This window comes from Corythoichthys intestinalis, chromosome 16 (assembly GCF_030265065.1).
Source record: "Corythoichthys intestinalis isolate RoL2023-P3 chromosome 16, ASM3026506v1, whole genome shotgun sequence".
NCBI classification, from domain to species: domain Eukaryota; kingdom Metazoa; phylum Chordata; class Actinopteri; order Syngnathiformes; family Syngnathidae; genus Corythoichthys; species Corythoichthys intestinalis.
Window position 1 is genome coordinate 10,261,392 of NC_080410.1, and position 24,299 is coordinate 10,285,690.

At 39.7% G+C, this 24,299-nt stretch overlaps 1 protein-coding gene across 2 annotated transcripts in view; it reads left to right on the forward strand.

The window, feature by feature from the left end:
* Positions 1 to 24,299, forward strand: part of drg2 (developmentally regulated GTP binding protein 2) — a 26,142-nt gene extending 1,843 nt beyond the window's left edge. The window contains exons 1-14 of one of the 2 annotated variants that reach the window (XM_057817096.1): positions 10,205 to 10,397; positions 10,527 to 10,619; positions 10,857 to 11,017; positions 14,831 to 14,920; positions 14,999 to 15,059; positions 15,152 to 15,242; positions 15,329 to 15,401; positions 19,003 to 19,093; positions 19,170 to 19,267; positions 19,342 to 19,418; positions 19,487 to 19,575; positions 19,660 to 19,718; positions 19,819 to 19,872; positions 23,711 to 24,297. In XM_057817096.1, coding sequence (XP_057673079.1) covers positions 10,556 to 10,619; positions 10,857 to 11,017; positions 14,831 to 14,920; positions 14,999 to 15,059; positions 15,152 to 15,242; positions 15,329 to 15,401; positions 19,003 to 19,093; positions 19,170 to 19,267; positions 19,342 to 19,418; positions 19,487 to 19,575; positions 19,660 to 19,718; positions 19,819 to 19,872; positions 23,711 to 23,797 — 1,095 coding nt within the window. In that variant the 5' untranslated portion in view covers positions 10,205 to 10,397; positions 10,527 to 10,555 and the 3' untranslated portion in view covers positions 23,798 to 24,297. Of the gene's footprint in view, positions 1 to 10,204; positions 10,398 to 10,526; positions 10,620 to 10,856; positions 11,018 to 14,830; positions 14,921 to 14,998; positions 15,060 to 15,151; positions 15,243 to 15,328; positions 15,402 to 19,002; positions 19,094 to 19,169; positions 19,268 to 19,341; positions 19,419 to 19,486; positions 19,576 to 19,659; positions 19,719 to 19,818; positions 19,873 to 23,710 lie in introns of those variants that run through there. The other variant, XM_057817097.1, reaches the window with a different exon arrangement.

Consider the following 24,299-nt stretch of genomic DNA (forward strand, 5'->3'; position numbering starts at 1 on the left):
CTACACTTATAAATTCGTCAAAACTTTTCTTTTATCCCAGGCAATGGTAGGTGGTTTATTTACCTGACATGTTTCGGTGAACACTTCCGCCATCGTCAGAGGGTCACTGATGTTGGTGTGACGCGTCTCTATCAGCTGATGGATGAAGGCGTGACTCACCTCTGCTGCCCATTCACTCTTCCAAGATGCTGTTCCAGGTCGTAGAGAGCATGTACGCCCCCTCGTCCCTGTTGATGGTCCTCGGGCCATGAGTAGTGATTATGGACACGGACACATATGAAGAGCAGATGCAGCAGTTACTACAGGATGATGCTTATGAGCCGGGGTGAAAGTGGCTAGAATTTCTTGCCGAAACTCCCTGACTCCATTTTTTTTTGGGGGGGGGGGGTTAAACCTCCTAAAACCACCAAAATGCAAAAAATCAAGGGTTCAATCCCGGGCTCTGGCCTTCCCTTCCTGTGAGGAGTTTGCATGTTCTCCCTGTGCCTGCGTGGGTTTTCTCCGGGTACTCCGGTTTCCTCCCACATCACAAAAACATGCATGGTAGGCTGATCGAACGCTCTAAGTTGTCCCTAAATATGGTTGTTCGTCTCCTTGTGCCCTGCGATCGGCTGGCAACTGATTCAGGTTGTACCCCGCATATTGCCCATAGTTAGCTGGGATTGGCTCCAGCGCCCCCGTGACCCTCGTGAGGATTAGCGGCTCAGAAAATGAATGAATAAAAGGTTTAACACATGCATTAGGCTACTGCATTACACTGGAACAAGGCATAAATGAGAAACTGATTTCCATTCAAAATTGTATTTTTTTCACTGATTTACAAAATTCATCTAAAACTCCATCTAATTATTTTCCCCTCATTTCTTCAAATCTAAAAGCAAAAGCTCAATTTTATCTATTCAAGAACATAGGATGCACTTTAAAATGGAACATAATGTAAACACTTTTTTTTTTTTTTTTTTTTTTTTTAAATAATAGAGATATAAGGAACATACATTAACAAAAAATAAGTACAAATAACATACATTAAGCACAGTGAAATGGAATATATTTTGACGACAAAGCAAACAGACTTTTTGATTAAAAGGAAATAAATAAGTAGCCATACATAAATGAACAAAAATAAGTCTAAAGTGCACATTAACATGGAAGATTAAATTAAAATAAACCTCGCCAATTATTTCCTTTCTCTTAAAGATCTGATTAATTTTACATTGCATTTTCTCCTTTAAATCACCAAGCTTGTTTTTTTTCCCCTCTAGTTGTTGTTCTAAAAAGACGGAGAGGACTCTGGCAGCAAACCGCCCCTCTCAGGCCCCTTTTACGCTCATCTTAGTCCCCTGTTTTGCACCCAACTCTCTTGGGGAGAAAGAACGTGCATTTGAACCACTCAGAGATAACTATCCTTGCCCATCACGTGTCAGTATGTCAGCCAATTGAACGGACAGAAGAGTCCATGTTTTTTTTTTTTTTTAATGCTGCCTGCGACGTGACTTGTCAAAGTTGTCAGAGGCAGAGAGAGACGCTGGGAAGAACTACGTCGAAAAAATAAATGAATAATAAATATCGGTGTAAATGGATGACGCTACACAAGCTCTTTATTTGGCTTGTTGTTAACACTTGTGTATGTAAATCTGACATTAGTAGATTCTTATTGGAGATGCGTGTGTGGTAGCGTTGCAGTTTTTTTTTTAACAATGTTTGGACAGTTGCCGTCGTATTTGTGGGATCAAAGCGGCGCTCCGGCGGTTCCGCCTAATAAACTCATAGCGGAACTCCGATCCGGCTCATTCCGGTCCACTTTCACCCCTGCTTATGAGGTGTTAAAAAAGGACCCAACAGAAAACAAGAAAAACAAACTTAAAGAGGTACTCAAACCACTACTTAATGAAAATAAAATAGACAAACAATCGTACAACTACTTATTACCCACAGTAAACATCATCCCAAGGATCTACGGCACACCAGAAATCCATAAACCAGGTATACCTCTTCGCCCCATAGTAGACAGCATAGGATCAGTAACATATAACCTCTCAAAAGCGCTCGCAGAAATAATGAAACCATTACTGGGACGCACAGATCAACATTGCAAAAATTCAAAACAACTTGCCACAGAACTCACAAACATAAAAGTATACAAAGATGAAATGCTCATATCACATGATGTCATTTCCCTCTTCACCAAAACACCCACACAGGCCACCATACATATAGTGCACAACAGCTTAATTGCAGACAGAACACTCAAAAAACAGTACAGGACATCACTCAGCTACTTCATTTCATCGCCACTTCCACATACAGTACGTCCAATTCAGAAACACAATTTACAGACAAAAAGAAGGATTCGCCTTGGGTGACCCACTGTCTGCCATCATGTGCGTTTTTTTCATGGATGATTTGGAACAAAAAGCACTCACGACAGCTCCGGATGAATACAAACCCACACTATGCAAACGTTACGTAGATGACATTCTGGAAAAAGTAAAAACAGGACATACACAACGACTCACGGACCACCTCTACACCATGGACACCACCGGCAGCATCAAATTCACCCATGAAGAAGAAATAGATAAATCCATAGCCTTTCTGGACATAAACATACATCACACTGACAAAGGCGACATCAAAATAAAAGTACACAGGAAACCCGCACACACCGACCAATACATCCTATGGACATCGGAACACCCCACTATCCACAAAATGTCAGTAGTAAGAACACTACATGAATGTATGGCAATAATAACGGACCCGGAAGACAGAACACAGGAAGAAAAACATTATACAACAGGCATTTAAAAAGGTGTCAGTATCTACAGTGTGCAATAGAAAAAGGTGCAGGACAGGTCAAAAACAAGAACAACATTACACTGGGGGGAACGAAAAAACATACAAATCAAGAACACAGAGATATGGTGACGTTGCCGTACATGAGGGGAGTCCCGGAACGTATCCAAAGGGTCATGAAAAATACAACATGGACACACCGGTCAAACCAAACACAACACTCCGCCAGATATTGGTCCACCCAAAGGACAAAATCCATCCAGAAAACAAATGCAACTCAATATATGATATTCCATGCAAATCATGCAATAAATCATACATCGGGGAGACAGGGAGGAGCTTCATGACAAGAAAAACAACACAAGAAAGAATGTGAAAAGGAGACGGCAATGAGACAAACAAGGGCAATAAAAGAACAATCACAACGAGAACATCACAAATCAGCCATCACCGATCACTGCAAAAGGGAAAACCACATCATGGACTGGGAAAAGGCCAGAGTCATCCACACCGAAGAAAACAAACATCAGTGCTGGATTAGGGAGGCCATTGAGATCAGCAAGCGGGGCCCGAGGACCATCAGCAGGGACGAGGGGGGCGTACATGCTCTCTACAGCCTGGAACAGCATCTTGGAAGAGTGAATGGGCAGCAGAGGGCGTGACTCACCTGTCTTTCTGACAGGTGAGTCACGCCTTCATCCATCAGCTGATAAAGACGCGTTACACCAACATCAGTGACCCTCTGACGAAGGCGGAAGTGTTCGCCGAAACATGTCAGGTAAATAAACCACCAACTATTGCCTGGGATAAAAGAAAAGTTTGGGCGAAGATATAAAGCTTCGTCATAATGTGCATCACATAGAACAAAAGTACAATAAAGCTAATTTGAAAAAAATTAAGTAAAAGGCACAAGTTTCAGTGTACACAGTTACGAATAACATGAATGAATGACTAGCAGCAAGTGTTGATGTAGTGGTAATATAACAGTGCGTATATGACAATTTACATTACTCAGACTAGGAGGCAGATGGCTGACTTGATTCTATAGTGCAAATTACAGTTTGTGCGTAGATATTGATGTAACAGTGCAAGAATGCAATAATGTACAGTAACTGCAAATAGATTAGACAGTATTGAGACACATGTCTGAGAATATATTACTTCGTGAGATGCATGTGACAATGTTGCAAGGGCGTAGGTTTGCATAGGGACGGCAGGGACATAACACTACTAACTTTTCAGGATGCTGAAATTGCCCCCACCTACTTTGGAGCAACCTTATTTACATTATATTCAGTTATATAGGTCATTTAGATTGTCTTCCTATATGTTGTAAGGATAGATTAATAGACCCTACTAGATCGATCGGGTCCGATCACGTCATTTTCAAAGTATCGGAATCGGCAAAAAAATATCGGCCATGCCTTTTTTTAATATATATATTTTTTAAGTCGTTTTCTAATTGTATTTAACGTTACAGACATAATATGTTACACTCATCCAGAGTCTTTAGTTTAGGCTTAAGGTAGGGTTATCAAATTTATCCCGATAACGACGGTAATTAATAAAAAAAAAAAAAGTATCACGTTAAAATATTTAACGCAATTAATGCATGCACTGCACGACCCACTCACGCATTGTCGCGCTCAATTGGAGCCTTTTTCTAATTGGCAAAAGCCTTGCAATCCCTCTCCCTACGATTAGAAATATCATGGGAAGCAATGTGGGGAAGCAAGATAGCAATTGATCATTTTTCTTAACACCTTATGTTATTTCCCAACGCAGAGAAGATACAGTGGGGAGAACAAGTATTTGATACACTCACAATGGGAAAACACATTGGCAGTGTATCAAATACTTGTTCTCCCCACTGTATATCAATTGGTAGCACTACGCACAGTCATGGTTCCACTTCCCATCATGCATTTGGGCATGGCTACAGTATCATTTACTGAAAGCTCAACAAATACACTAAATGGCAGTATTTAGTCACAATATACAAAGTCACAAGTCTTTCTATCCGTGGATCCCTCTCACAGAAAGAATGTTAATAATGTAAATGCCATCTTGAGGATTTATTGTCATAATAAACAAATACAGTACTTATGTACTGTATGTTAAATGTATAAATTAATCCGAGTTTTATTCATTTTTTTTCTTAATGCATTGCAAAAATGTATATGATCGGGAATGATTAAATTGAATCAGGAGCAAAAAAAAGCAATCGGATCGGGAAATATCGAGATCGGCCGATACTCAAACTAAAACGATCAGGATCGGATCGGGAGCAAAAAAACATGACCGGAACAACCCTAACCCCTACCATCATTAAGTGAATTATTTTCATTTTGTTCAGACTTACATTTATCCCTTTTCACTTCCTGAGTGTGCCGGTCCATTTTTTTCCCCTTAATCGCACATTTGACTGGCTAATAACTTGACACCCCTCACGCCACACAGACACACACCCACATTCACACAGCCTCGACAGATTCATGTCAACAACATGCGGCCTCCTCCACCCCCTTTGAACAGTAGGGATATTAGAAGTTGTTTTTTTTTTCCGGCCAGCAGCTGCCACTGTAAGCAACGTAAAAAGACGTTAAGTGTTGTGGAGTTGGGGGAAACACCACTAATTTTGCTACTGAAAGTCCGACCTGCATTAGAGTTAGCATAACATTAAACTGAATTTGCTAACCTGCAAAACTACTGCGGTCTGGCCAGCCTCCACCAGGAAAAACTAAGTCAAGCTAGCCAGCCCTCATTTGGATCATTGTTTGCATTATGAGCTTTACAGTAATGCAACATGATAGTTTCAGAGTGCAAGTAAGTCCCTTTAAAAAAACAAAAAAACCCAAAAACAAATAAAAACAAACAGGGACCTATCCAAGAATGGGTCCACTTCAGGGGGACACTGACATGAAAAAAAAATCTGTGAAATGAAATCACATATCAGAATTTTATAAGAGTACTTTGGTTTGAGTCTTGGGGTAGTCCAGTATGCCTCAGATGTAGATCAGTCCATGGAGATTTTTCATTCTTTTGGTCTTGATGCCACAGCGTCACTATGTAACCGATTCTTTTGTTCCCCAAATCACTTTTATATTACAATACTTTGGTTTGAGTTAAGGGGTCCTACAGTATCCCCAAGAAGTGGACCCATTCTTGGATAGCTCCCCGTTTTTTAATTAAGGGACTTGCACTTCAAAATGTTTGTTTAGTAGTTTTTGAAAACAAAGGTTTGAATGGAATGTTGTATCACCTGAACCAATACACATAAAAGTTTGTACAAGTTAACACAGATTTATTTTGTAGTGATCATTTATCATATCAATTAATTAGTATTATATGCGTGAGAAATATAGCCATGACCCCCGTTCAATAATTTGTTTGGTCTTATTAATGTCCCGTCCCCAGCAAAAAGTATACATGCAGGTTATGCTGTTATATCATACACTGCTGGCCAAAAGTATTGGCGCCCCTGCAATTCTGTCAGACAATGCTCATTTTCTACCAGAAAATGATTGCAATTACAAATGCTTGGGTAGTAATATCTTCATTTATTTTGCTTGGAATGAAAAAACATTAGATCATTATCAATTTACACAAAACTCCAAAAATGGGCCGGACAAAAGTATTGGCACCCTTAGCCTAATACTTGGTAGCACAACCTTTAGACAAAGTTACTGCAAACAACCGCTTCCAGTATCCATCAATGAGTTTCTTACAATTCTCTGCTGGAATTTTAGGCCATTCTTCTTTGGACAACTGCTCCAGGTCTCTGAGATTTGAAGGGTGCCTTCTCCAAACTGCCATTTTCAAATCTCTCCACAGGTGTTCTATGGGATTCAGGTCTGGACTCATTGCTGGCCACTTTAGAAGTCTCTAGTGCTTTCTCTCAAACCATTTTCTAGTGATTTTTGAAGTGTGCTTTGGGTCATTGTCCTGCTGGAAGAGCCATGACCTCTGAGGGAGACCCAGCTTTCTCACACTTGGCCCTATATTATGCTGCAAAATTTGTTGGTAGTCTTCAGACTTCATAATGCCATGCACACGGTCAAGCAGTCCAGTGCTAGAGTTAGCATAGCAACTCAAAAACATCAGGAAACCTACATCATGTTTGACTGTAGGGACCGTGTTCTTTTCTTTGAAGGCCTCGTTTTTTTCCTGTAAACTCAATGTTGATGCCTTTTCAAAAAAAAAAAAAAAAAAAAAATCAACTTTTTTCTCATCTGACCAGAGAACATTCTTCCAAAACGTTTTTGGCTTTCTCAGGTAATTTTTGGCAACCTCCAGCCTGGCTGTTTTAAGTCTCTGGGTCAGACGTGGGGTCCTTCTGGCTATCCTACCATAGAGTCCCTTTTCATTCAGACGCCGACAGATAGTACGTGTTGACACTGTTGTGATCTGTTGTAACAGCTTGAACTTGTTTAGATCTTAGTTGAGGTTCTTTATCCACCAGCCGCACAATCTTTCATTGAATTCTCTCGTCAGTTTTTCTTTTCCGTCCACATCTAGGGAGGTTAGCCACAGTGCCATGGGCTTTACACTTATTGATGACACTGCGCACGGTAGACACAGGAACATTCAGGTCTTTGGAGATGGGCATGTAGCCTTGAGATTGCCCATGCTTCCTCACCATTTTGCTTCTCAAGTCCTCAGACAGTTCTTTGGTCTTCTTTCTTTTCTCCATGCTCAATGTGGTACACACAAGGACTCAGGACAGAGGTTGAGTCAACTTTAATCCATTTCAACTGTTACTGTTGCACTTCCCGAATGATATTTTATGCCACCATAATTAGTGGGGCTTTTGTCAGTTCCCTGCCCCGGCTTCGGACAATGTAAACAAACCAAGAGGTGTGACAGCTAACCGACCTGCTAACCCAAACCGAGTGATGTTTCAAAGTCTTCGAAGCAAAAAATCACACAAAACTAGCCCGGACCATTTCACACGGCAGCAGGGTTGTCGATTATCTTCGCCGATTGGCAACCCGCCCTCAGCGGTAAGCAAGTTAGAGCTCCGCTGAGGGCAGAGGTCTCGTTTGCGGGGAAGCAGCTGGACAATGACCGCCGGAAAAACCGGCCGACGTCTGAGGAGTGCTTAGCTGCCAGATGGTCAACACGAATATGGTAAAATAATGCTTTACTACACGGTGAAGACGTGAACAGCGAGAGAGAGTCATAGGAGAGCGACTGCAGTTGTTGTGCAGCTAACATGGCAGAATGTGTCAGGAGAGCTTTTCTACATGTCCATCCATGATCAAACGTAAGTAAGTAGTCCTTTATTTAAAGAAAGTTTGTAATCTTTACTCTGCAATCGCTGTATTCGCAACCATTTTTAACACAAAGTTGCAATTTATGATCGGGTGGAAAATATGACAGAACATCGGGCGCACGAAGAGGGCAATAAGCCGAGTATAGTGCTCTCCCAGCAGGCGGATGTGCGACAAGCCGCCGGTCGTCGACTGAGTGGACAAGGAGCATGTCAGCCACAAAATGCAAGCCACCTCGGTATTAAAACGTTTGCCATGATCCCAGTATTTGACATAATGCAAAACACGATGTTTACTCACTTCCTCGTAAGTCCAATGGTCCCACAGTTGTCGCCAATGTTGTTAATAACGGTGTTAGAATATAACGGCGTTACTAACGGCGTTATTTTTTTCAGTAGTGAGTAATCGAATTAATTACTTTTCTCATCTTGGCAACGCCGTTACCGTTACTGTGGATGGAAAGGCGTGCGTTACTATCCGTTACTATATTGGTTAAATGACGCGATAAAAGTCTGAGGGAGACGGACTCACCGAGACGCCAGAGCAGCAGCAGAAGTGGAGAGGAGGCCAAAAAGTTGTGATGCCGAGCAAACGCGATGCTAGGTGGCTCTGATAAAACCTGACTGTAGCCGATAGCCTACAAACTACACACACGATAGACATGGTAGATATCACATATATGTATAGAATTAGATGCGAAATGACAGACACGGGGGCATTAGCAACATGTACAGTATAGAAACTAGATGCGTTGGTAAACAGCTGCCATCTTAAAGCAGTAGACTTCTTAGGAAGACTCTGTTGTAGAGAACCTTACTAGCGAACCTAAGTAACTTTTTATCCAAAATACTCCTAAATCTGCAAATCTTGACTTGAATCTATCTTTAAATGATGAAACAGTTTTAAAAATTCCACATGTCAAAAGTAGACAGAAGGGAACTAATGCAATAATGGGAGCAATTTTAACAACTTTTATCGGTTGATTCAGGGTAAATTAGGGTAAAGAATTGGGCTAGGGCCAATTGTCCCAAAAACCTTTTAAACTTTACATAGTGTGATTTTTTTTTTTTTTTTTTTTTTTGAGGAAAAAAAACAAAAAATGAAAATTATCACCAGTTACTTTGCCAAGTAACTAATTACTCTTACATTCAGGTAACTGAGTTATTAACTAATTACTCTTACATTCAGGTAACTGAGTTACTAACATAATTAATTTTGTGGGGAAGTAATTTGTAACTTTAATTAATTACTTTTTTAAAGTAAGATTAACAACACTGGTTGTCGCACACTTGTTTTCGCCGATCTCGGGGTGAACGGGAACTTTCTGAAACCCAAAAAGGCTCACATGCCTCTCCCTGGTGCAGCCACAAAAGCCTGCAGCCGTTTGGCTGGCGTGATGTGAAAAATAAACAAATTAATCCGCAAAATCAGATGAATTTGCAGTCCATCTGGACGCTATGAAGCAATGCTGTATTTTGAGATGCTGACCCAGGTGACGTCACATTCGCATTCGTCCTAAACCCGAGACTGGAGCCGGGAGTAACTCATTTTCATTATATTCAAAAATTCAATATATAAAACGATCGCTTCAACACACATCCAAGCAGTCCATTTCATTCAGGATCATAAAACATCGCCTGAAATATGAAATAAACATGCTTTTTGGTGTCATATGCACTTTAAGTTCTATTTTAATATTTTTGAAAACAGGAAAACTAAGTTTTTCGCAAACACTTTTTTTTTTTTTAATGACCAAAGCAGCGAGTGTTTTGATTGTTTTAGGACAGAAGCAGTACTGTATTGTGATGCAACAGTGGTAGGATGGTAACACATGCAGAAATCACAATTTGGCAAAAAAAAAAAAAAAAAAAAAAAAAAAGAAAACTATCCAGGCAATTATGCTATAATACAGAGCCCACTCTGGTGCCAGGGGAGAAACAAATAATTTTAATCGGTAATCTGCACACACAGTTTAGTAATCGGTGGGTACAGATTAGTGAACTGCGTGTACATGTTAGTAATCTGTACCCACAGTTTCATAATATGTCCGCACAGATCACTAAATTTTGGGGACAGGTTACTATTGTTTCCTGTCCTGTTGTTCAAACTCCTCACATAAGATGGCAATGTTGCCCCTTAAGTCAATGACACTGTAAGCGAAGAAGAAGGTTTGCCCCGAGTCGACTCGCACTAGTCTAGGCTTCCAGGGTTTGGGCATTGGAAGCATGCTGAGTAGAGGATCTTATGTTTAACTGTGAACGTGCATTGCTGCAGCTGTCTAAACTGTAGGCGCCGCACACTTTGAATGTAGATCCCAACTAAACAGCTGTAAGTTGGACTCTTCGACCTTTTAAAAAATGTTTCTTGACTGTTATAATCAAGTAGTTTAGCTTTTTAGCGCTTTAGCTAACCCAGCTAAAGTGACACGTTTCTGTATGCTTTTACTTCATTTGACAGTGCTACTGCAGTCCAGCTGAATCGACACGATGGGGATTTTGGAGAAAATCTCCGAAATTGAGAGAGAAATTTCTCGGACCCAGAAAAACAAAGGTAACGTGGGAGGGAGCAAGGTGCGAGAATACGGCTAGCAATGAGCACAGTGGAAGAACTTTTGAGTGTTTAATGACAGTGTCCTCACTGTGAAACATGCTTGGAGGGCAACCAAATGTAAATTATTCCATTTATCAGAGTGATAACTTGAACACTTAGTTTTGTCCGTTTCCAATGATTGAGGATGACACTTGCAGGATAACAGTGCAGGTCTATGGTACGTTCTGTTTCCCACAGCCACTGAGTACCATCTAGGCTTGCTGAAAGCCAAGTTAGCCAAATACAGATCTCAGCTGCTGGAGCCCTCCAAATCGGCGGGGGCCAAAGGTGAAGGCTTCGATGTGATGAAATCTGGAGATGCACGTGTTGCTCTCATTGGTTTCCCATCAGTGGGTAAGGTATGTGCTCATATTTTGGTGGAGTTGTGGTTCCTTATGAAAACAGGATACTGATGAAAAAATTAAAAAAAAAAAAAAAACATCTTGTTTTTTAATTTAGGAAATTTTTACACGCTGTAGAAATGGTTTAATATTTCGCAATACTGTGGTACCTCTACATACAAAGTTAAAGCAGAAATGTGAAGTAACTTCTTCACATGCCAAACAGGGTCACAATTAAAGTAATTAAACATTGTCCAAAAAAAATAAAGCATTAAAAGAATAATTTATATCTTGTATATTTGACAAAATAATCGCGTTTACGAAGTTCAATCCTGAAAAGGGACGAACCCGGAAGTGATACGTCACACCGGGAACAGCGATGGCAGCTCCATACATACGGCCGCCATACAAAGTCCTTCAAACAATGATTCAAACAGCGATATAAGCGATAGATCGAGCGCAAGGGAGGAGATCCAAGTTTTTGAAGAGTTGGAGGAAGAAGAGAAGGTTGGAATTTTATGTTGGACCTAACATGTATTAGCCAGACGCTAATCAGGATGCAAACAATGTGCCTAGACTACCTGACATGGAATGGATACAAGACCCATTGAGATTACAAGATTGGTAAAATATAGGCTGTTATTATTTTCATGATTTGAAGATGCAGGCATTTGCACATAATTTTATGTTTTTGTCTATCTGTTGACATTGTTAAAAAAATAATAATCAGACTTCATTTTGGCAGATCCGGCAGCTCTCGTGCATATAAAATAATAATATAAAAACGTTGGGGGGAAAGAAGGAGATGAGTTGTTGATGGCTTTCTCCACTTTATTGTGGTAACAATAAGGAAACAAAATAATAGCGGACTGCCACCACATTTGACCGCGAAGTTTTGCTTCTCGCTGATCTCCTCGCCTCCTACTACTCCAGCGTCTCTTAAACGGATCTTGCATAGTGTCTTGTTATGAGCTTTTTGTTTACAAATGTATCAAACACACGGCGTGCTGACAAATTTGTTTCTTTGTTAACACATGGAGCTAACAGTACAACACGGCTCGGGGCTCTCGGCAGGAAGTGGCGTCTAATGGCGTGAGGAAATGTAGTTTTTCCACACAAGCGAACAGATTACAAAGCACCACTTCAATGTTGTACCGAGACTACATTTCCCATGATTCGCTGCATGACCTGAGCGCTCGCTGATTCGCTGCCAGACATTAAAAGCAACACGCACGTTGTTGTCACCTGTCAGTGGCTCTCATAAAACACAAACTAGAAGGCTATCAAGCGATCACCGTGAAAGAAATGCCGAACCTTACAAATGCAATGCAATGCTTGAAGCATGAAGGTGGAAATACATAATACAAATACAGATAAATGTGCACAAACTCAACGGCGGTGTGTGTGTCTTACTGCAACGTGACAGTGTATTACCGCGACGCCGACCCGCTTATATGCACATCCACACCCCTTTCCCGATTGACAGTGGAATAACCCTTTCGGACAAGATCATAGATGACGCACAATTTAAACACGCTTAACCTAGCGAACGCAGCAACAACTATGCTCGGGGATTGCCACGAGTTAACTTTCGGCTAACGTCGCTAGCTTATACTGTTCATTCCACAACAGTTGGCAGCTCTGCTTTGACAAAGGCATCAGTCATCTATCCAAAAATCACACTTACTTTTTGGCAAATCCTTGATCATAAGCAGACCGGTTAAAGTGCATGTGACACGAAAAAGCATGTTTATTTCATAATACACGCGGTATTTTATGCCCCTGAATGATATGGACCGCTTGGATGTGTGTGGAAGCGATCGCTATATTTATTTAGTTTTTTGAATCCCGCGCCATGAAAATGAGTGACTTCCGGCTTCGGTCTTGCATTGAGGAGGAGGGCGCTGTGACGTTTACGGTAGAAGACGTCCTCTTCACGCTACAGTGTACTGTTGTGTATGAGGACGAAGGATTCAGCTGATTTTGCGGATTAATACATTTATTTTTCGCATCACGCCTTTTTGGAGTTTCAAAAGGTTCCCATTCACCGTGGATATTTACTGTGGGACCATTGGATTTACAAGGAAGTGAGTAAACATCTTGTTTTGTATTATGTCAAATACGAATACAGCGATTACAAAGTAAACACTACAAACTTCCTTTAAATAAAGGACTACTTACGTTTGATCATTGATAGGCATGTAAAAAGCTCTCCTCATGCTCATTAGCAGCATGTTAGCTGCACAACAACTCCAGCCACCCTCCTCCGGGGAACGAACTGTAAATTGCTCTTCGCCGGGCGGTTTGCCGATCCGCGAAGACAGTCGACAACCGGGTCGTCATGTCAAATAATCCAGGCTAGTTACGTGTGATTTTCCGCTTCGAAGACTTTGAAACATCACTCGGTTCGGGTTAGCATGTCGGCTAGCTGTCACGCCTTCTGGTTTGTTTACATTCTCCGAAGCCGGGGAAGGGAAATGACATATGTCTGATTTAGGTGTCATAAAATATCGTTCGGGAGGTGCGACAGTAAAGGTGAAGTCAACAGTTTTGACCATTATGGAGTCATTTTGCCATGTCGTCCTGAATAAATGCATTTTTATTATATCATATTCCATTCAGCACAAGACTGTTATTTGTCATGACCATGCCATTTATTTAGCAATTGGGGAAAATACTTGGATAAAAAGAATATCCTGTAAAAATATTGAAGTAAAGAGACAGAAACAATGACATTTTGCCGCTCTTCGTCGCGTTTTCCTCGTTGTGAATAGCTCCCCCTCGACGGGCTGACTGGTCCTTCTCAAGCCATTTGTATAGCTATTGGGGAAAAATACTTGGATAAAAAGAATATCCTGTAAAAATATTGGAGTAGAGAGACTGAAACAATGACATTTTGCGGCTCTCTTCGTCGTGTTTTCCTCATTCTGAATAATTCCCCCTCAGTGGGCTGAATAGTAAAACCGATGAGCCCAGTCTACCGCTGACGTCATCCACCTGTTGGGGACGCTAAAGCCCTATAATGGTAGGCGTGGCTAACAGGCAGATTAAAAGACTAATTTCTCGTCATCTTCGCTTTGCTAAATTGTTGTATATAGTCGAATCGTCTCAAAATATGATTGTAATTCACATAATAATGCCATTTAAGACTTTTTTTTCTCGTGTCGTTTGCTCTTTAAGGAAGCAGGCATCTTCGAAGTGTTTGCAGCAGAGAACACTACTCGATGATGGCGTGAAATTCATTCGCTTCGTGCGAACGAAAGATGTCCATTTACGTGCCCTGCTATCCTTTGGCCACTCATACAACATTTTGTTTGAGTGAGAACAAAACATCGCCACACACCGCCATGGCATCTTACCGAGAAGCAATGCAACAAACAATACTGTTCTATGGCGGACTTCCCTCGCACTTCTAGGTGTGACATAATTTCCGAAGATTGGTGAAGAAAAGCATTTTCGTTTTCAAGGGCGTTGCTATGGGTTAAACAAAGAATCTGGAAGGGTTGCGTTAAAAAAAATAACGAAAATATGCTTATAACTGTTCAGCCATTGATATTATTCAAAAACATGGTTGGCCAACCTTACTTCACATTTCCGCTTTAAATCGTTCCAGGATATTGTTTGTAAGTCGATTGTCTAGCAGGATTTTCATATAAGAATACATGATAATTCCATTAATATATATAAGTTAGAATCAAGTAATAATTTAAGTAGTCTTGGTGCAGCCCTTTTTTGATACCATTTTATGGTCATGAGCTCAGTTAAATATTAACAACGACAATATAATGTGTAATATATTGGGAAAGTAACAATTTTTTTTTTGTCGTGCAGTCCACTTTCCTCAGCTTGATGACATCAACTGCCAGTGAAGCTGCTTCCTATGAGTTCACCACCCTCACATGCATACCAGGTGTCATTGAGGTAAACTCAATCCCACCGCGACACATCTTCAGTATGATTATGGTTTTTGTTCACCCACGCTGTGATGTTTTCTTTTAGTACAAAGGGGCCAACATCCAGTTGCTGGATTTGCCAGGAATCATTGAGGGTGCTGCTCAAGGTAGTTGACTGTTCTAACATGTCTGTAATCCATATTATCAGACCGTACAAGCACAGATGACTAACTACTGTGTAATTGTATAATGCTGGCAGGTAAGGGAAGGGGTCGTCAGGTCATCGCCGTGGCCAGAACGGCAGACGTTGTCATCATGATGCTGGATGCTACCAAAGGGGATGTCCAGAGGTTGGTGGTGCCCACTTGTTCCTGCGTGCATCTGTGTATTAAGCGTCTAAAATCTGACTATGACATTTATTAACTTTTCTCTTTAGAACGCTTTTAGAAAAAGAGTTGGAGTCGGTGGGCATTAGACTTAACAGGGAAAAACCCAATATATATTTCAAGGTATGATGTTTTACTCTTTTATTACTCCATAAACCTGTTGCACTGCTAATGCCACAACATTGTCACATGTATGTCACTAAATAATATGTTCTCAGACATCTGTCTAAACCTGGGTACTGCATATGCAATAATTGTAGTTACATTTTTGAAGCGTTACATCAATATCTATGCACAAATGGTCTTTTGCACTTTCATGTCAAGTCAGCCATCTGTCTCCTTGTACGAGTACTATAAATTGTCATATACACACTGTTATACTCAGGGGTGCACATAAGTGGTCCGCATGCGTACTGGACGTAGACAAACGCGCTGGCCCTCAATGGCTTCCATACGCTTTTGCGTACCGATGGCTGCGGCGGACACGAGAAAATAACTTCTCGAAATGTCGAAGAGGCAGGCCACACTGAGTAATTACTTCCGTGTTCCCCCACCCCCGTCAAAAGACAGACAGACGACAGAGACGTCACCGGAGCTACCGAAAAAAAGGACTTTTGTGAAAAGTGGCTACAGGTGGTACCATGGCTAGAAGCAAATGAGGCTCGCACGGAAATGCGGTACAAAATGTGCCGTTAGAATCCCAATGTCGCCGATAAGAGCAGCGCATTTTATGTAGGGTCAAAGAATTTCAGCCATCCAAACTTTGAAAAGCACGAAAAAAAACCGCATGTGGCAATTAAGCAAACTATCGATGTCAAACAGGACCCCACTCGCCCTATGGACAAGTGGCGGAATAAAGGTAATGAACAGCGACATGCACTGACAAACGTGTTTTTGCTCGCATTTTACAAAGCTAAACATGCACGTTCAATGAGGTCTTATGAGGAGGACATCCCACTTTTAAAAAGGCTTGGAGTTAATTTGGGAGCCGCATAATGCCCTTTATTTTGAATTGGTGCTTTTTATTTCTTTACATTTCACTTCAAAGTAATGGCAATTTTGTTGTGCCAGTTGATGTTAATCAAGCATTAATTGTTAATATAATTAATTAAAGTTAATTGGCTCTAAGTAAAGCTTGTCATAAATTTATCGCATCAGGCTCTCAAGCTCAATGAGGACCAAGTCACATCTCCAGTTCTTCCTCTGAGAACCTGGGCAAAAAAATGATGTGCACCCCTGGTTATACTGTATTACCACTACATCACCACTTGCTGCTAGTTACTTAGTCACTTTTTTCCCAATCTTTGTACACTGTAACCTAATTGTACTTTTGCTTCTGTTTTATATGATCCACGCTACGGCAAAGCTTGAAATGTCATTGTACTCTGTACAATGACAATAAAAGCTTTCTATTTTATATGGATGCAAGTGAAGTACATGCAGTACTGGGCTAAACCTACGACTAGATTTGTTGATTTAATTACCCCATTTCCACATATGTCATTTTAACAATAAAACAAGAATAGTAATGTACTGGAAAGACCGATTGATATCCCTAAAAATTACAAAACTGCTCTTTATTTTTATTTTTACTTTTTTTTTTTTTATGAAAAAGGAGTCTCGATGGCATCCATACGGCACAATTACTGCAACCTGTCTTTTTGTCAAGTACTGCAAAACATAACGTTAGCTATTAGTTTTACACTTATACGGCACTAAAATGAACATCATCAGTGTCTGGGCGTTATAAGAAATGATGTGCCGATGCTGCGCATTATGTACTTTTCCAGATCTATTTTTCAACCAACTGTTCGCGCTACCAAAAATGGCTGCCAGCTAAGCACGTTGCTGTAAAAAAGAAGCACTTAGTTGTTGCCCTTCCCAAGATGATGACAGATGTCCAATCAATTGGAGTCCAATCATCCTTTTAATGTGAATTAAACTGAGTTTATCACTAGTAGATTTCCAATCCATTTGAAGCGGAAGTGTGGCAGCGAATGAACATTTGCGGTCAGCCTTTCCACTTCAAATGGATTGGATGTCTAGCGCCATCAATGGTAGACAATGAGTTAAGCAATGTCTGACCAAGCCACGATTGCAATTACTTTACAGTGGTATGAAAAAGTATCTAAACCTTTTGGAATTTCTCACATTCCTGCAAAAAATCACCATCACATTTGATCTGATCTTTGTCAAAATCATACAGATGAATATACAGTGTCTGCTTAAACTTAAACCACCCAAACATTTATAGGTTTTCATATTTTAATGAGGATAGTATGCAGTGACAGAAGGGAGAAAATAAGTAAGTGAACCATCACATTTAAAATTTTGTGGACCCTCTTTGGCAGCAATAACCAACCAGATGCTTCCTGTAGCTGCAGATCAGTCTGGCACATCGATTAGGACTAATCTTGGCCCATTCTTATCTGCAAAACTGCTGTAGTTCAGTCAGATTCCAGGGATGTCTGGCGTGAATCGCTATCTTCAGGTCCTGCCACAGCATCTCAATGGGGTTCAAGTCTGGACTTAGACTTGGCCACTCCAGAAGGGGTATTTTGTTCTTCTGAAACCATTCTGAAGTTGATTTACTTCTGTGTTTTGGATCATCGTCTTGTTGGAGCATCCATCCTCTTTTTAGCTTAAACTGTCTGACAGACTGCCTCTGGTTTTCCTGCAAAACATCCTGATAAACTTTTAAAGTCACTCTTCTATGAATGATTGCAAGTTGTCCAGGCCCTGAAGTAGCAAAACTGCCCCAAATCATCATGCTCCAGCCACCATGCTTTGGGGTGGTGATGAGGTGTTGATTTTGGTGAGCTGTTCCGTTTTTCCTCCACACATGACGTTGTGTGTTACTCTCAAACAATTCAACTTTGGTTTCATCAGTCCACAAAATATTTTGCCACAACTTCTGTGGAGTGTCCAAGTACCTTTTTGTGCCATTAAACAAGCAACAATGTTTTTTTTTTTTTAGACAGCACTGGCTTCCTCCGTGGAGTCCACCCATGAACACCATTTTTTGGCCATAGTTCTACATATAGTTGGTGTGCGTGCACAGAGAACACTGTGCCAATGATTTCTGTATGTCTTTAGCAGACACTCTAGTTCTAGTTTACCTCTCTGAGTATTCTGCGCTTAACTCTTGGCGTCATCTTTGGTGGACAGCCACTCCTTGGGAGAGAAGCAACAGTGCCAAACTCTCTCCATTTGTAGACAACTTCTCAGACTGTCGATTGACGAACATCCAGACTTTTAGACATGGGTTTTGTATCCTTTCCCAGCTTAATACAAATCAACAATCCGTCATTTTTGCATACTATTCTCATTAAAATATGAAAACCTATAAATGTTTGGGTAGTTTTAGTTAAGGCAGACACTGTATTTTCATCTATGTGATTTTGACAAAGATCAGATCACATTTGATGGTGATTTTATGCAGAAATGTGAGAAATTCCAAAAGGTTCAGATACTTTTTCATACCACTGTACGTTCAAGTAAGTATGCAGTAATTCAGTGTTTTAAAAATAAATAAAAATTGCTAGTGTTGGCATTGGTATCGGGAGCCAAAAATGGTATCAGAGCAACACTAGTAGGCATCTAATGAATGGTTGGACTAACCTTAGATTTCGGGAACATGTGCCTTTAAATGTCCCACTCTTCTGCTCCCTAATGGACAAATGTAATATATATATATTATTTGTCTTCCACTATCTCTCTACAGCAAAAGAAAGGCGGAGGCCTGTCCTACAACTCCACAGTACCTCTTACCCACTGTTCGGAAAAGCTTGTTCAGCTCATTCTTCATGAATATAGTATCCTAAATAAACAGGAATGGAGTAGATCAAATGACTGTTGGATGTAATTGTGTTCTTTGACCGACCACTTCAGAAATCTTTAATGCCGAAGTCCTCTTCAGGGAGGATAGCACGCCGGACGAGTTCATCGATGTCATCGCTGGGAACAGAGTTTACATGCCTTGTCTATATGTAAGTTCTTTTGGGTTGCTGTTCAAGTTGGATGTTTTTCCATCTACATATTTGCGTTTATGTACAACAACCAGGTGTACAATAAGGTGGATCAAATCTCTATCGAGGAGGTAGATCGTCTTGCCCGCAGACCTCACAGCGTTGTCATCAGGTCGGCCATCGAACTGTGCGCTATTCTGTATTGAATTGGTGGACAACTGACCTCTCTTATTTTACTAGTTGTGGGATGAAGCTCAATCTGGATTATCTTCTAGAGACGTTGTGGGAATACCTGTCTTTGATTTGCATTTTTACCAAAAAAAGAGGAGGTACTGTGATTGCATATTGCTTCTAAATCCTTTCTGCTCTCATTTACATTCATTTTTACTTCTTTAAACTTCTGATTCCATTAGAACGCCCAGACTTTAATGATGCCATCATCATGAGAAGAGGAGCAAGTGTAGAACATGTGGTCAGTCGACTCTTAGCAAAACTACTGCAGAGCTACATGTCATATTACATTGCATTCGGTTGAGTGGAGGTCCACATTAAGTGTGTTTGTCTTCTTACAGTGCCATAGCATCCACAGAACCTTAGCGAGCCAGTTCAAGTATGCTCTGGTTTGGGTATGTACTTTTCATACAACTCATTATTGTGTTAGGCTCTCGGGGCAGACATTTGACAACATTTTCTTGATTAATGATGCTGTGTCTCAGCCTTGGATGTGTACAGTGATCCTTCACTACTTCGCGCTTCAAACTTCACGCCCTAAGCCAATCGTTGATTTTTTTTTTAATATTTAAAAAAAAAAAACGTATTTTATTCAAAAATGTTAAGATATCTGCATGTACACTGCTGGCTAAAAGTATTGGCACACCTACAATTCGTCAGATAATGCTTGATTTCTCCCAGAAAATGATTGCAATTACAAATGCTTTGACAGTAATATCTTTTTTTAAATTATTTTGCTTGCAATGGAAAAAAACAAAAGAGAATGGGAAAAAAATATTATCATATTACACAAAACTTAAAACATGGGCCGGACAAGAGTATTGGCACCCTTTGAAAAATCATGTGATGCTTCTCTAATTTGTAAAGATGTCCCGATCGATCGGGATGCCGATCAATTGGGTCCGATCACGTCATTTTTAAAGTATCGGAATCGGCAATAAAATATCGGACATGCCTTTATTTAATATATATATATATTATTTCTTTAAATCGTGTTCTAATTGTATTTAACGTTACAGACAAAATGTCTTATACTCATCCAGAGTAGTTTTGGCTTAAAGCAGGGCTATCAAATTTATTGCGTTAATGGAGGTAATTATTTTTTCTAAATTAATCACGTTAAGTAATTAACGCATGCGCTGCACGATCCACTCACGCATTGTCGCGTTCAATCTATAAAGACGCCGTTTTACCTATAGATAGCGCTAAAAGGCAGCGTATAATGAGTAGAGAGAATTTTATCAGCCTTTGGAGCCATTTTTTATGTGGCTAAAGCCTTACAATACCTCTCTCAGCAATTAAAAATAACGTGGGAGGCAATGTGGGGAAGAGAGGTAGTAGTTGATCATTTTCTTAACACCCTATATTCTTTCCCAATGCAGAGAAGATATATCAATTGGTGCCCCTACCACAGTCATGGTTGCACTTCCCATCATGCATTTGGGCAGAAGTTAAATGGCTGCAGTATCATTTACTGAAAGCTCAACAAATACACAAGATGGCAATATTTAGTCACAATATACAGTCACATTTATCATTTAAGAATTACAAGTCTTTCTATCCGTGGATCCCTCTCACAGAAAGAATGTTAATAATGTAAATGTCATCTTGAGGATTTATTGTCATAATAAAAAAATACAGTAATTATGCAATGTATGTTGAATGTATATATTCGTCCGAGTTTTATTCATTTTTCTTCTTAATGCATTGCCAAAATGTACTGTATATGATCGGGAAAAATTATCGGGAATGATTGGAATTGAATTGGGAGCAAAAAAAAGCAATCGGATTGGGAAATATCGGGATCGACAGATACTCAAACTAAAACGATCAGGATCGGATCGGGAGCAAAAAAACATGATCGGAACAACCCTACTAATTTGTGTAATTAACAGCACCTGTTACTTACCTGTGGCACATAACAGGTGGTGGCAATAACTAAATCACACTTGCACCCAGTTAAAATGGATTAAAGTTGATTCAACCTCAGTCCTGTGTCCTTGTGTGTACCACATTGAGCATGGAGAAAAGAAAGAAGACCAAAGAACTGTCTGAGGACTTGAGAAACTAAATTGTGAGGACGCATGGGCAATCTCAAGGCTACAAGTCCATCTCCAAAGACCTGAATCTTCCTGTGTCTACTGTGTGCAGTGTCATCAAAAAGTGTAAATCCCATGGCACTATGGCTGACCTCCCTAGATGTGGACGGAAAAGAAAAATTGAAGAGAGATTTCAACGAAAGATTGTGTGGATGGTGGATAAAGAACTTCGACTAACATCCAAACAAGTTCAAGCGGTCTTTCAGTCCGAGGGTACAACAGTGTCTACCCGTACTATCCATCAGCGTCTGAATGAAAAGGGACTCTATGGTAGAATACCCAGGAAGACCCCACTTCTGACCCAGAGACATAAAAAAGCCAGGCTGGAGTTTGCCAAAACTTACCTGAGAAAGCCAAAAACGTTTTGGAAGAATGTTCTCTGGTCAGATGAGACAAAAGTAGAGCTTTTTGGGAAAGGCACCAACATAGAGTTTACAAGATAAAAACGAGGCCTTCAAAGAAAAGAACATGGTCCCCACAGTCAAAAATGGCGGAGGTTCCCTGATGTTTTGGGGTTCCTTTGCTGCCTATGGCACTGGGCTGCTTGACTGTGTGCGTGGCATTATGAAGTCTGAAGACTACCAACAAATTTTGCAGTATAATGTAGGGCCCAGTGTGAGAAAGCTGGGTCTCCTTCAGAGGTCATGGGTCTTCCAGCAGGACGATGACCCAAAACACACTTCAAAAAGCACTAGAAAATGGTTTGAGAGAAAGCACTGGACACTTCTAAAGTGTGCAGCAATGAGTCCAGACCTGAATGCCACAGAACACCTGTGGAGAGATCTTAAAATGGCAGTTTGGAGAAGGCACCCTTCAAATCTCAGAGACTAGGAGCAGTTGGCCAAAAAAGAATGGTCTAAAATTCAAGCGGAGCATTGTAAGAAACTCACTGATGGATACCAGAAGCGGTTGTTCGCAGTTATTTTGTCTAAAGGTTGTGCTACCAAGTATTAGGCTGAGGGTGCCAATACTTTTGTCCGGCCCATTTTTGTGTAAAATGATAATGATTTAAATTTTTTCCATTCTCTTTTGTGTTATTTCATTGCAAGCAAAATAAACGAAGATATTCATACCAAAGCATTTGTAATTGCAATCATTTTCTGTGAGAAATTGAGCATTATATGACAGAATTGCAGGGGTACCAATACTTTTGGCCGGCAGTTTATACATGTACAAATCATTGTTTTCTTTTACAAATATATCATGATATATCATAATTATTACATGTGCAGTACCTAAAAAATATTTATTAAATTATAAACATAAAGGTTTTTTTTGGTTTGTTTGTTCTTTAATTAAGGGGAAATGGAAAAAACACGTCTGTATCGCTTTCCAATGCTGTTCAATCTGAATGATACAATTTTTTTTTTTTTTTTAAGAATAATGTAAATAAGCTCCGCCTCTACTTCACAGATTTTTTAGTTTCTCAATGGGTCCCCATTAACTGCTAAAACCGAGGGGTCACTGTAAGTCTTACATTATAATTAATATAAGGTCATACTCATGTTGGTTAATTGAATTCCTTCATATATGAATCATCCACCTCAGATAAATTATTTTAATGAATTAATGTATTCTCCAAATGCTTTTTTTAACGTATATTTGTTCACTCATTTACTGCCATTGTAAAAAAAGAGGAATTTATTAACGTATTTTTTTATATTTAAAGAAAAAAAAAAGTTTTTAAAAAATTATTTTCTGTATTTTCTTCAATTTTTTCTCATTCAAGATTTTTTAAATTTAGGATTTTTCCATTTTCAGTTGAATTTTATAATTAAAGTTTGTATACAGTATTTATTATTATTTTCATGTACTTTTGTATTCTCTGAATGATTTTTTAAAGTGTATTTGTTAACTCATTCACTGCTAGCACAGATTATATGTTTAATATTCACAAAGTATGTGTTGTGGTAGTTAGTATAAGAAGTAGTACATGTTTATTAAACATACCTAGTATTGATAGAAGTCCAATCCATTTTGACCTCCCTGTCAAAATGGATTGGCCATCTTGCGCTGTCAATTGCATTAAAATATTTGCATTCACAACTGGTCCTCCCAGTTTTAATGAATTGGATGTCTTTCGTTATCATTAGCAGGCAATGATGGAAAGATAACCTGTTGTGCTCGTTTGTAGGGAACCAGCACAAAGTACAGTCCTCAAAGGGTGGGCCTGACGCACATCATGGAACACGAAGACGTCATCCAGATCGTCAAGAAGTAAAATGATTAGCAGTCATTATGAACACTCTGCTAGAGCTGTCACTGGCATTAAAATGAACGGCAAAGGTGTACGTAGCCTTGTTTGTAGTATAAGTGCACCCCCAAATCTCTTTATATTACTATTAACAAACAGATCTGAGTTGTGCAAAAGTTGATTCATTTACAGTTTAATTAATCCAACAAAAAGATGCATTGAATAAAGAAAGTTCACATAACTTTAAAACCAAAATATTCTTGTTTGTTTCATCATTAAACAGCATATATCCTCTGTTAATAAGTATATATAAAATTGTCAACTCGACATTGATACTCCAAAATTTTTTTAGCATATACAGTTTTCAATACGGAAAAACACCAAATTGTTATATTTTTGTTTATATCGACTGTTAAGATGCCATTGATGATGAGAAATGTATAATCATGTGGCTTGTAAAAAACATATAAAAACAGTTTATCACCAGTAGATGTCAAATCTTTTTGAATTAAGAGTGTATGGAGGTAGA